Consider the following 14,018-nt stretch of genomic DNA (forward strand, 5'->3'; position numbering starts at 1 on the left):
ACTAACAAATCCGGTCTAATAGGGTAAACGTCAGAGTGGTGCACTTAAATTATAAAATATTAGGAGAGTAGTCCCAAAGCGTGACCAACTTCCTACATTGCAAAACCGGAAGTCCTCTAACTGATTTTTAATCTCTTACAGTTCTGCTGACACCAGTGAACGACTTGAGGTCAGGACAGGAAAGAGGACTTATCGGTATCCCCAAGTCTCTGACTACAACAGCCTTCGCTACAGGCTGTGACAAACCCAGTGATCCAGATCCTGGCATCTAAAGACTTTTTACTTTTTATTCTTGTCATTATGTATTGTATGTTTTGGGTAACATCTACTGCACGTCTGTCCGTCCAGGGAGTGGATCCCTCACCTGTGGTTCTCCCTAAGGTTTCTACCATTTTCCCTGTTACAAGGTTTTTTCCCTGGTGGTTTTTTCTTACCCTGGTCGAAGGTCTAAGGAAAGTGGATGTTACCAACCCTGTGAAGTCCCGTGAGACAAACTATGTTTTGTAAACTGTGGACTATACAAATAAAGATTGATTGATTGATTGATTGATTGACGACTGTTTGTGGACTTCTCATTCAGCCCTACCTGCTGGTTGCGAAGCTCTTGCATCAGTTCCAACTGGAGGCAAATCATCTGGGCTGGATATTAGACTTTCTCACAAATAGATCCCAGTGAGTGAGAGTAAAGGTTTATTTTTTTTTTTCAAAATAAGGGATTTCCGTTTTTTTCAAAATTACACAAGTTGAAGTTTTGAAGAAGCCACTACCTGCTTAAAATCACAGTATTGTGGGTCATAAAACCATTAACTTTGTGTTTGAATTAAGGTTGTTTTATCGCTTTGAATCACTCCTAGTTTGGGTGTAGTGATCTCACATTCCAGAGCTTCTGTTGCTTTTTCAGCCAATCAGCTGACGATCACGGAGAATACACATGGCTAATTAATATGCACGTACAGAGAGAGAGAGGGGGGGGGGGGGGGAGTGTCTGGAACTTTCCAGCATTGTGTGTGTGTGTGTGTGTGTGTGTGTGTGTGTGTGTGTGTGTGTGTGTGTGTGTGTGTGTGTGTGTGTGTGTGTGCAGTGCGAAATTAAAGCGTGATTGTCATCAAAGCAGTCTTCATCAAAGCTTTGTTTGACAAAGGAAGGCAAGGAGAACAGGACAATAATCGTCTGTGGCTGAACGTCTTCACAACGACAGAGAAAGCAGAGAGACTGCTGGTGTGTGGACTGTTAGCATTTTAAGCTAGCAATCTTTATGCTAACGTGTTAGCAGACTTAATCGTCCCAAAAACAACAAACAGATGATTATTCAGCGGCTGAAAGAGAGCAGGACAGACACAGTAGTGGTCTGAGATGACGATGTGACGCCAGCACCGCTCTGTCTCATCATGGGTGAGTTTTCATATACGTAACCTTAGTGTTCAGTCACAAACAGGGACGTTTTTTCTTGTTATTGTATGGGGTGAGTTTTCATTAGCGTTGTTAATCTATGTTATGTTAGTGTTCATTCAAAGTCACATACAGACGCACATAGGGACGCTGTCTTTTAATAATCCACTGTGCGTTTCATAACGCGGTTTGGCTACATTGTTATTAGCTATGCTTGCTAGCTTGCTTAGCTCTCTAGCTCGGTACTGTATTATTACAATGAGAATGATGCGCACATCAAAACTTGTGTTCAGATGATGAACTCACACACATATACTCATATTTTATTTGATATTTGAAGTATGTATCTATCTTTCACCTTTCTCATTTTTATTGAAGTGCTTTTTGTAACAGAAGAATTTCCCTCTGGGGATCAAATAAGTCAGTCCACTGAAGAACTTAAGGCAAATAACAGTACATTGACATAAACTACATTCATTCCTCTTTTTTTTTTCAAATTGCTACACTGTTTCTGTCCTGTGGGCTAACAGATATCAGATGTCACTGACAGCTAGACTGGGTGGGGGGTTGTGGCCTGGCTCCTCAAGTAGGTCAAAATCTTTCAGGCTGAATTTCTGAAAGTAGGAGTGCCTACATTCAAATGGCCACATCTTCTTCAAAAATGATCATATTTACATGTGACATTGTTAGAAAGCTTAGAAATCACACTTTCGGAATCTGTAAATAACTCCAAATGTCCTGAAGTAGACTTGTGAACGCTTTTGCCATGGCTGAATACATATGCATGTTGAAAGGAAGTGTTTGTGCCAAAGTTGACAGGATTTGCTAATGATAACCAACTGACAACTTGAAAACAATGCCTCTGTCCTCAGCTGTTACCAGTGCTGAGGATTTAAAATAAAAGAAGAATGGAATTTAATTCTCTTTAGCCAATTCATCAACATATATAAATAAATTAATTGTCAAATATTTTTGTTACAATATATTTGTGAACACAGCAGAGAAATAAACATTAAACTAACACACTTTTGGAATCTGTAAATAACTCCAAATGTCCTGAAGTAGACTTGTGAACGCTTTTGCCATGGCTGGACACAAATGGTCACATTTCTAACTTGGCCCTGACATCAAGTGGCTCACCACAGTGGTGTGTTCTCTCCCCCCTCCTCTACATTCTATACACAAATGACTGTCGCTCTGTGACTGATAACCCGACTGTAGCAGCCGATTGTCAAACAGATAAAAGTATCAAATCAAACTTCAAATTATACTAATCAAAGGGCCACTGTTGCACCATGGGTTGTGGTGTACGCGGATGGGAAAAACATAATGTCCAAACAGATGTCCAGTTTCAACAAAAAGCGTGGTTTATTTAACCAAACAGCGAGCAAACAAAGAACAAAGAAAATTCCTGTGCCTCTCCCGCTCCGGTAAAAAACCATTTGCCCACCCAGGTGCATGCTGGTCCCTTACCGACAGCCTACCTATATAACTTCAGGTGCCCCCCTACCGTGCCCAAATGAAACAAAACACAAATAATAAACAAGAAACACCTAAAGTAAACAAATAATAAACTAGAATACTAATAGAAATCTAATCATAATGAAATCAAGCAAATTGACTGAGAATAACCAAAAACTAAATACTCACTAAACAAAATAATAAACTAAACAGCACTAAGTACTACAACTAAATAAATAGCTCCAACACCGACACTTTGTGAAGTTTGCTGATGACACTGTTATAGTCAGCTTACTGGACAACGAAGATTCTTCACACTGACTGGTCATTAACCATTATTTTAACATGGTGTCAGGATGCCTTTCTTGAACTGAATGCCCCAAAGACTAAGGACATGTGCGTTGACTTCATGCATAATGTCTGTAACACTATAATAAATAGTATAAATGGTCAGGAAATTGAGGTTGTTAAAGAGTTCAAGTATTTAGGGTCTATTATTGATGATAAGTTGCCTTAGGAAGCTGGCCAAGTTATTTAACTGAATCATATAGGAGACAAGCACAGTGATATTTGAGAAGTGAAATAAAGTTTATATGATTTACAGAAAGTGTGCAAGAATTATTTAAACAAAATTAGGCATGGGCATGAATGTAGGCACCCTTGTCATTTTATTGATTTCAATACATTTAGCACTAATTATTGGAACTCAAAATTGGTTTGGTAACCTCAGTGACCCTTGACCTCCATACACAGGTGAATCCAATCATGAGAAAGGGTATTTAAGGAGGCCAATTGTAAGTGTTTCTCCTCTTTGCATCTCTGAAGAGTGGCAACATGGGAGCCTCAAAACAACTCTCAAATGACCTCAAATCAATGATTGTTCAACATCATGGTTGACCACAGGCACAGTTCTAGTTAAGGCCCGAAGTGGCAGACCAAGAAAAATCTCAGATAAGCAGAGGTAAAGGATGGTGAGAACAGTCACAGTCAACCCACAGACCAGCTCCAAAGACCTACAACCTCATCTTGCTGCAGATGGTGTCACTGTGCATCATTCAACTATTCAGCGCACTTTAAGGAGATGCTGCATGGAAGAGTAATGCAGAAAAAGCCTTTTCTCTGCACCCGTGACAAACAGAGTTGCTTGAGGTATGCTAAAGCACATTTGGATTAAGGTGCTGTGGACTGATGAAACTGAAATAGAGTTATTTGGGCAAAACAAAGGGCGTTATGCATGGAGGAAAAGGAACACAGCATTCCGAGAAAAACACCTGCTACCTAAAGTAAAATTTGGTGGTGGTTCCATCTTTGGGGCTGTGGAGTTGGCTCGGACTCAAAGAGGCAGATTGAGCGGGAGCAGAACGGTTTTGTTAACCGCCACTGGGGGGCGGGGGGTGACACAACTTACGTGGATGATTTACGATTGGTTTGGATTTATTGCGTAATGAATCCCAGGGATAACTCCACCCAATTGAAACCCACATTTCATAAGTTAAAAAGACAAATATTTAAAAATTTGGATGAAAACTGATTTCTAATATTTTTACATGTTAAATATTATGTACATAAGACCCTAAATTACATAGTTTTTAGGATTTGGGTTTCCAAGGGCTTTAAGGGGTGCATTTATTTTGACTTTAAAACTACATCTTGTAGAAGCAGTTAGATAAAATGACATTTACTCCTTTATTAACTACTTTTATCATCAATTGTATTACCTATATTGTCATCTGATAATCACTGCTCAAGTCTGAACAGTACAGAGGATAGACTGAGAGACAGCAATGATAATAATTTTACTTTGTTGTACATCGACCCATCACAGCTTTCTTTGTGTTTCTCTCTGGTCTCAACATTATTATATAACATTTGGGTCCAAATAGTGCCACCAAGAGACCAAAACTGGAGGCCAGGATGGCAAAAACCTCCACAGCATCTGCATATTTGCCTGGTGAGCTGATGTAAGCAGGGACAAAGGCCACCCACACTGCACAGAAGATCAACATGCTGAAAGTGATGAGTTTGGCCTCATTGAAACTGTCTGGAAGATTCCTTGCTAGAAAAGCTAACAAACAACTGAGGACAGCCAGTAAACCAATATAACCAAGTAAAACTGCAAAACCAACTGTGGACCCAACTGCACACTCATAAACTATCTTGTCACTGTGATACTGGGTGTTTTTATGAGGCACTGGTGAAGCAGAGACGAGCCAGACAGTGCAGATTGCTGCTTGAACAGAAGTCAGAACCAGAACTGTCCCTCTCTGCTGCACAGCACCAAACCACTTCAGACTGGACTCACCTCCTGGTTTGGAGGTCCTGAACACAGCCAGAACCACCATGGTTTTCACCAGGATACATGAGACACAAAGCACAAAGCTGATGCCAAATGCTGCATGTCTTAGTTGGCAAGTCCATAATCTGGGTCGTCCAATGAAGAGCAACGAGCAGAGAAAACAGAACTTCAATGACACCAAGAGAAGAAAACTGAGTTCTGAATTGTTGGCACGAACTATAGGTGTGCTGTGATGATGGATGAAGATGCCCAGAACAACAACACAGATAAATGTGCCCAACAGTGAGATGGTTGTCAAGCAGATACCCAGAGGCTCATGGTAGGAGAGGAACTCTGTTTTCTTAGGAACACAGTGGTCACGCTTGGGGCTGGACCAGAAATCTTCTGGACAACTGGTGCACTCCATGGAGTCTGAGAAAAGAGGGTGATGAGATACATGTTTATACAACATCTTTGAACTGTGGTGTTTAAAAGTTTACACTCACCAGTTGTATTGCTGATCTTTCCCTCAGAACAAGGGACACAGTCAAAACAACACTCAGGTTCCCCCTTCTTTCTGGCCATGCGGGTACCTGGAGGACAACTCTCACTGCACACTGACCGAGGAGGCTGTGTGGAGAAATATTAATATCTCTTATTTTATCCTATGTGCGAGCTCCATACTTGTCCATGTTCTGTGTCCACAGAGTGTTGCTATGGATTTCCATTTGAGCATCCATGACAAAGGTTCCATTCACAGGAAAGGTGGGTCTTTGTGATTTTGTGTTCAAACTAATGTGGAGTTGATCTCACATGACCTGACAAAAGCAGAGGTCACCAGGAGATCAGCCCCATTTGTATGTTCTTATATAAGTATGTAGATATACAGTGGGTTGCATAAATATCTGCACACCTTCAACTTTTTGACATTTTGCCATGCTGGGACCACAAACATAAATATATTTAATTGAAAATTCATGTGAAAGACACGCAATAAAGAACACATAATCATGAAGTGAAATTAAATTTAGAAATTATTCTAAATTTATAATAAGGACAATTTATTATGATTTTGAACTTTTTTTAATGAATAAAAAACTGAAAAGTGGGGTGTGCAAAAGTATCTACCCCCTTTCCTCATTGTGCAACCAATTGTCTTCAGAAGTTGCCTGATGAATTATGAATGATCAAATGTTGACCTAATGACTAAATAGAGTCCACCTGTGTGTCATCTAATCTCAGTTCAAATACAGCTACAGGAGCAGACAGCATCATGAAGTCCAAGGAACACACCAGACAGGTCCAGGATAAGGTTGTGGAGAAGCATAAAGCTGGGTTAGGCTATAAGAATTCCAAAAGGTTTGAACATCTCTCAGAGTACTGTTAAATACACTATCCAGAAATGGAAAGAGTAGCACAAATGTGGCATTTATGGAAAAGTGGCTAGAAGAAAGCCCGTTTGCAGCAAACATGTGGAAAAAGGTGCTTTGGTCAGATGAGACCAAAATTGAACTTTTTGGCGTAAAATAAACACTGCACATCACCCTGAAAACACCATCCCCACTGTCAAGCATGGTGGTGGTAGTTTTATGCTCTGGGTGTGCTCCTCTTCATCAGGGACAGGGAAGCTGGTTAGAGTTGATGGGAAGACGGATGGAGCCAAATACAGGGCAATCTTGGATGAAAACTTGCAGACTAGAGTCTGCAAAGGACTTGGGGCGGAGGTTCACCTTCCAGCAAGACAATGACCATAAACATAAAGCCAGGGCAACAATGGAATGGTTGAAAACAAAAAATATCCATGTTAGAATGGCCAAGTCAAAGTCTAGACCTAAAACCAATTGAGAATGTGTGGAAAGATCAGAAAACTGCAGTTCACAAGCGCTCACCATCTAATCTAACTGAGCTTGAGCTGTTTTACAAAGAAGAATGAGCAAAACTTCCAGTCTCAAGATGTGCAAGCCTGGTAGAGACATACCCCAACATACTTGCAGCTGTAATTGCCGCAAAGGCGGTTCCACGAAGTATTGACTCAAGGCGGTAGATACTTTTGCACACCCCACTTTTCAGTTTTGTATTTATGAAAAAAGTTCAAAAGCATGAATATATTTTATTTCACTTCATGATTGTGTGTCCCTTAGTGTGTGTGTCTTTCACATAAAATTTCAATTGAATACATTTATGTTTCTGGTCCTAGCATGAAAATGCTAGCAGACAAAATGCTGAAAAGTTAAAGGGGTGCGGTTAATTATGCAACCCACTGTATGTATATATAACTTCAAGCAAGAGTCCATGTAATTGTGTTCTTTGATGTTCCTTCTTCAACCAAAACAAGAGGGTCCCACCAAATCGACAGGAAAGTGTTGTGTTACATGTAGCTTAAGCATAAAACGTAGGAGTGTACATGTATGTCCATGAAGGGCTTGTAAGTACCATCATGCACATGGGTGGATGACATGACTCACATTAGATGGTCCATAGCAAACCTCTGTGGACTTAAAGGTAAAATTAGACTCGAGGCCATTGAGTGGGGGAAATTAATGGTTGTATATAAAATCAATACATAACCTGTTTGGATTCAAAGTTCCAGAAGATTTTGTCTTCATCCAGTGTGAGTTCTTCACCTTTAAAGGCTGACCTCTTAACCTCACCCACTTTCTGAACTTTAGTTCTTTCATCAGGGAGCCACACCCAGTTCATGATGTCATATACAGGTAAGGCATCACCATTTTCATCAAATGACACTTGATCACCAAATGTTGTGAAATTAACTTTTTCCAAGTAATGAACAAGCTTCGACATGAGAATCAGACACAAAAGGAAAACAAGGACAAAAACAACAATTACTGCCTGTCCAGCACTTGTTTGCCTCTTGCTGTCCAACAGATTCACAAGTTTCTCAAATAACATATGTGACCCGCCACGGACCAAGCGGGAACAAGTCGGCAAAGCGCAAAACGAGAAAAAACAGGATTTTTTTTTTTTTTCCAAAATTAGGGATTTCTGTTTTTTTCAAAATGACGCAAGTTGAAGTTTTGAAGAAGCCACTACATGCTTCAAATCACAGTATTGTGGGTCTTAAAACCATAAACCTAGTTTGGGTGTGGTGATCTCACATTCCAGAGCTTTTGTTGTTTTTTCAGCCAATCAGCTGACGCTCACGGAGAATACACATGGCTAATTAATATACACGTACAGAGAGAGAGAGAGAGAGAGGGAGGGGGGGGGGGAGAGAGCGAGTGTCTGGATCTTTCCAGCAGTTGTGTGTGTGTGTGTGCAGTGCGAAATTAAAGCGTGATTGTCATCAAAGCAGTCGTCATCAAAGCTTTGTTTGACAAAGGAAGGCGAGGAGAACAGGACAATAATTGTCTGTGGCTGAACGTCTTCACAAGGACAGAGAAAGCAGAGAGACTGCTGGTGTGTGGACTGTTAGCATTTTAAGCTAGCAATCTTTATGCTAACATGTTAGCAGACTTCATCGTTCCAAAAAGAACAAACAGATGGATTATTCAGTGGCTGAAAGAGAGCAGGACAGACACAGTAGTTGTCTGAGATGATGACGTGAGGCCAGCACCGCTCTATCTCCTCATGGGTGAGTTTTCATATACGTAACGTTAGTGTTCAGTCACATACAGGGACGTTTTTTCTTGTTACTGTATGGGGTGAGTTTTCATTAACGTTGTTAATCTATGTTATGTTAGTGTTCATTCAAAGTCACATACAGACACACTGTCTTTTAATAATCCACTGTGCGTTTCATAACAACGTTTGGCTACATTGTTATTAGCTATGCTTGCTAGCTTGCTTAGCTCGCTAGCTCAGTACTGTATTATTACAATGAGAATGATGCGCACATCGAAACTTGTGTTCAGTCGGATGATCGTATTATAAGCTACGATCATATGATCGATATGTACGGGAGCATGTGACCTCTGCTGTGCAAGAATAACTTGTGGATAACACACTTCTGGTGCGTTTCAGAACATTATGTTGCCATAACGGTTATTAGCTATACTAGAGATTTGCTAGCTCACTATTGGCGTGTTAAAAATAATACGCACTTCGAAACTTGTGTTCGGTCAGATTCGCGTATTTTAAGTCGTAAGGGGAGCATGTCACGGCCCTCTTTTGAGACTGCAGGTTCAGTTTGGTAAAGGTTCATATGCTTTGAGACGAAACTCCCGTGTTCGAAACCTAACATTGCATTGAATGAAAGGTGAATGCCACACCTTTGCATGCATGAATCGCACATGTAATTAACACATGTTCATCACACATTGTATTAATCACGTGTGATGTGGCCTAAAGGTGTTGCATTCACACATAATTCAAGCAATACTACTGATCAATCTATACTGATTCAGTGATAAAGTGCCTGTTAACAGGAAGTATTTTTTTTTTCTTTCAGAATTGGCAAAGGCACTCTGACTGACATAATCAAACACTTTGATGACCATCCTGGCCCCACCTGGACTGACCATGGACAGGCAGACGTATCTTTTTGAAAAAATCAGGCCTTTCTGTTCTGATGAGGCAAAATACTTCACATGCCCAGCACCAAAGGTTACAGCACAGAAGAGTAAGCAGAAGAGGGTGAACTTGTGATGTCACCATTTAGCCCGCATATCAACTGTGATGGACAGAGTGGGTACAGCCACATTGTGGGGGAGGAACTGGTATTGAAGATGATAATATAGTCCATGGTCTGGAAAATATTGAACTCTCCTTCACACACTTAGATATATTTTATTTGATATTTGAAGTATGTATCTATCTTTCACCTTTCTTGTTTCTCATTTTTATTCAAGTGCTTTTTGTAACAGAAGAATTTCCCTCTGGGGATCAATAAAGTAAGTTCTGATTCTTATCAGTCCACTGAAGTACTTAAGGCAAATAACACTACATTGACATGAACTACATTCATTCCTTTTTTTTTTCAAACTGCTACACTATTTCTGTCCTGTGGGCTAACAGATATCAGATGTCACTGACAGCTAGACTGGGTGGGGGGTTGTGACCATGTTAATATGATGCAAATGAGCAGCTATTGGCCTTGCTCCTCAAGTAGGTCAAAATCTTTCAGGCTGAATGTCTCCCTAAAGCAGTTTGAGGAGTGCCTACATTCAAATGGCCACATCTTCTTCAAAAATAATCATATTTACATGTGACATTGTTAGAAATCTTAGGAATCACACTTTCGGAATCTGTAAATAACTCCAAATGTCCTGAAGTAGACTTGTGAACGCTTTTGCCATGACTGGACACATATGCATGTTGAAAGGAAGTGTTTGTGCCAAAGTTGACAGGATTTGCTAATGATAACCAACTGACAACTTGAAAACAATGCCTCTGTCCTCAGCTGTTACCAGTGCTGAGGATTTAAAATAAAAGAAGAATGTCATTTAATTATCTTTAGCCAATTCATCAACATATATGAATAAATTCATTTTCAAATATTTTTGTTACAATATATTTGTGAACACAGCAGAGAAATAAACATTAAACTAAATATTTTGAAAAAGTTGTTATATATAATTTCCATCAAATAATTTCATTTTTTAATTACATGACATATTATACTTACACTTACACTACACTGACCTGATATTACAATACACTGCTTTCTGTATCGGGAAAGTGAGATGCTTTAATTTGTTTATGTATTAAGTTATTACACTTGATTCAAATATTACAGAAATGCAAAGGATTAAGTGAAATGAAGAGTTGAGTGTAAACTGATATCTCACCTGCCATGGCTCCAGTCTTTTTAAATGAGCACAGGTGTTGTTGCTGAAAGGTCCTCTCCCTGGCTCACACTGCAGCATGTCATCGAGAGCATACGCCAGAGCGTACACAGCCTTATAAACATTATACTCTGACCTGAGGTTTGAAACATCCAACAATTCATTGTCCACATTCTCTATAGCTTCCTGTCCAGAACACAATTCTCCTCCAGCTTCCACCCAACCTGCTGGAGGTGGTGCAAATCTACACTGAAATGTGTGTTCCCAAAACTGATTCACCTGCAATGTAGTTCATCTTCAGTTGATTACAATATATTATTTTCCAACATACAAATTCAGAGGGGAAACTCTCACCATGCTGTTTCCATCTGTGTTGTTGTGATGTAGATCAGGATGTATTTGTAACAGGAAGTCTCTGAGTCCTGGTATTTCCCCTCGACGGATGGCGATGCCCAGTGTTCCACCCAGGTACGGCATGAAGTGAGGAGTCTGGAGTGAAATCAATGAAATCCACGCTTCACTGGCAATCCACTGCAGGCCTGTCACATTCTGCCTCACCACCTGTACATTGCATAATAAAATATATATAAATTCATCCTAGTAAATTACAATCTCGTTTCCACAGTTAATGTCATCCACAAACCTTTACACACAATTAGATGCAAATGTAATTTTTCCTGGTCAAAAAACTTACTGTTAAAACTTAGAAGCAGCTTTAACTAACTATTTAAAAGTGAAATATTAGTAATAAATGTTTTCAAAAGCTCTATCAGGACTGACCTCTTCCATGAGGTTAATCATGTGACCCTTATGTGCAAACACAATCACCACTCGAGCTGTAGATTTCCTCATCACATCCACTATTCTCCTTAGTTCAGCAGGGTCATCACCCCAGGACAAAATCTCTGTGTAAGCCAGACAACCTCCACCAGCTGGACCCAGATCAGAGTGAAAGGATCGGGCAGCGTGGACTCCATACTCATCATCACTGATTATCAGACCTGCCCAAGTCCAACCAAAGTGTTTTAGAATCTGAATCATAGCATTCACCTATGTGGACACAGCAGAGGGATTAGTGCACAGGCTGGAATCATCTTTACTCAAAATCATTTTCACTGCAGTATAGATATATTGTTGTTGCACATTATTTGTTTCATGCATTTTCACCTGAAAAGCATCACTCGGGATTGTCCTAAAGAAAGATGGGAACTTCTGTCGATCACTCAGGCAGGAACATGTGGCAAAATAACTCACCTGTAAATAGAGCAGACCACTTCTTGTGAGAAAAGGTAACACTTTTCTAATATTTTCAAATATTCAAGATTGATTACTCAACTGTCAGGTATTCATTGAATGTAGTTACAAATAATACAATTCTATTTAAATTAAATTCAAACTGTAATAATAATGTTCACAGTAAAAAACTTTAAAACTTACCAGAGGCACTCTGTACAAACCTAAGACTGTAGAAATGGCTATAGAATAAGAAGAGGTAGTATCTCCCACAATCCCTAGGACTGGAGGAGTTCCTACACAGTTCTCCTCTAATGTAACTTGCTCTTCTTGACCACTGACTAAGGTCAGTGCTGCAGGAAATGCAATTCCTAGTTGAAAGCAGTTATCATACAGACTGTATCCCAGAGTCACATTCGGCAGCAGGTTTGACTTTCTGTTGATCTCATCAATAGCAAAGGCCATGGTCTGAGACTGTCTGAAGCCTGTAATATCAAATCTAACAGAAAAATAAGTGTTATTTAAAAAAAAAAAAAAAAAAAAAACCTTATTAAGTGCAAAGCTACATATTTCATGGCCACACATACTGAAAATAATTTGCTTATCAAACTTCAATGCTTTAAAAAAGTCAGATATAATGTAAATAAGTTCACATTACCAAAACGATGAGATAAACATGCCATACTGATTAGTTAAACCACAACTTCTTAATTTCCCTGTTTCCCTGTCAGGCTCACCCATAGCAGGTAGGCAGCTGTGGCTCTGAGGTAAAAGTCAGGTCAGGATCAGCAGAAAATAAGTTGATAGCAAAAATCCCACCTAGAATCACATCTCCAGGTTTGTGCATCCCATTTAGATCAAACTGTCTCAGAAACTGACAAGAGGAGGAATAAAGAGAGGAGGACACAGCAGAGGAAAAGCAGCAGTACAACATTAGCAAGAGCAACTTGTTATCTAAAAATACCCTCATGACACTGCTCTGGTTCATCTCTTTACTGAGTTCAGTTCTGTTACTACATCATCTTTTATTGACTAATGGCAATGTTTATTCTTGCACATCACCTATCAGGGCAGAATAACAAGCTGTAAGGGCAGGTCCTCAGCAACGTCATGAATTTTAAATGAGAAAGTTTGTATGAAAGTGTGTTTGTTGTTGTCCAGTATTTTTTGTCACATGATGTTTTGTAAATTAATGAATTAATAAACCTTATGAATACAAAAAATGTGTGTTGTGGGGCTGTGTGAACAGGTTTAGGCTGGACAAGTGCACAATTTTAAAAATCCACACTTCCTCACTTTTGTTAAAAATCGGCAAAATACAGCAGATGAGGTCCGTTCATCTCATTTGGGTTTGAGCGCGAATCTTCTTCTTCCTTGAAATAAATCATATTTTTGAGTGCCTGAACATGCCCGGAAACTCACAGATTTTTGCAACTGCATTAGAACTGGTAAAAAGTTATATCTGAAAGTGGTTCGGGGAATGTACGTAAAAAAATGGAAGTGGGCAGGGCTGAAGACTGACGTCGAAAACGTTTATTAGGTCATCTGATGTCGGGTTTAACGAAACTTGGTACACACTTACATTAGGTTTGGTCGGTCAAAAAAGTCGATGGTAACTTTCCTGTGAATCCTACAGGAAGACCGCCATTTTGGATAGCACGTCAACTCAGCGCCGATTTTAGCCATGTCACACCAATGGTATTTCAAGATTCAAGATGCTTTATTTATCCCGAGGGAAATTATTGTGCACAATTGGGAGGTAAAAGTGGAGATGTACAAGAGTTAAAAGATACATAAAATAAAATAAAATAAAAATAAAAGTAAAATAAACAAATAAGACAAATGCAACAAAGTGCCAAACAGAAGGAAAAAGACCTACAACAGTAACTTAAATGCAACAATGCCACAAAAAAAGA

At 39.6% G+C, this 14,018-nt stretch overlaps 1 protein-coding gene across 1 annotated transcript; it reads right to left on the reverse strand.

Annotated features, from left to right (window-relative positions):
- Window positions 1-4,646: 4,646 nt before the first annotated feature.
- LOC310935968 (extracellular calcium-sensing receptor-like) lies at window positions 4,647-13,072 on the reverse strand (the record flags this gene model as incomplete). Its single annotated transcript, XM_083899981.1, has 9 exons — window positions 4,647-5,557; window positions 5,632-5,755; window positions 7,694-7,918; window positions 10,873-11,148; window positions 11,224-11,430; window positions 11,650-11,919; window positions 12,037-12,123; window positions 12,307-12,601; window positions 12,840-13,072. The coding sequence occupies 9 exons, from the start codon at window positions 13,070-13,072 to the stop codon at window positions 4,647-4,649; spliced, it is 2,628 nt and encodes an 875-aa protein (XP_083756107.1).
- Window positions 13,073-14,018: the final 946 nt, after the last annotated feature.

The sequence above is a fragment of the Microchirus variegatus genome, assembly GCF_963457635.1.
Source record: "Microchirus variegatus genome assembly, chromosome: 13".
Taxonomy (NCBI): Eukaryota; Metazoa; Chordata; class Actinopteri; order Pleuronectiformes; family Soleidae; genus Microchirus; species Microchirus variegatus.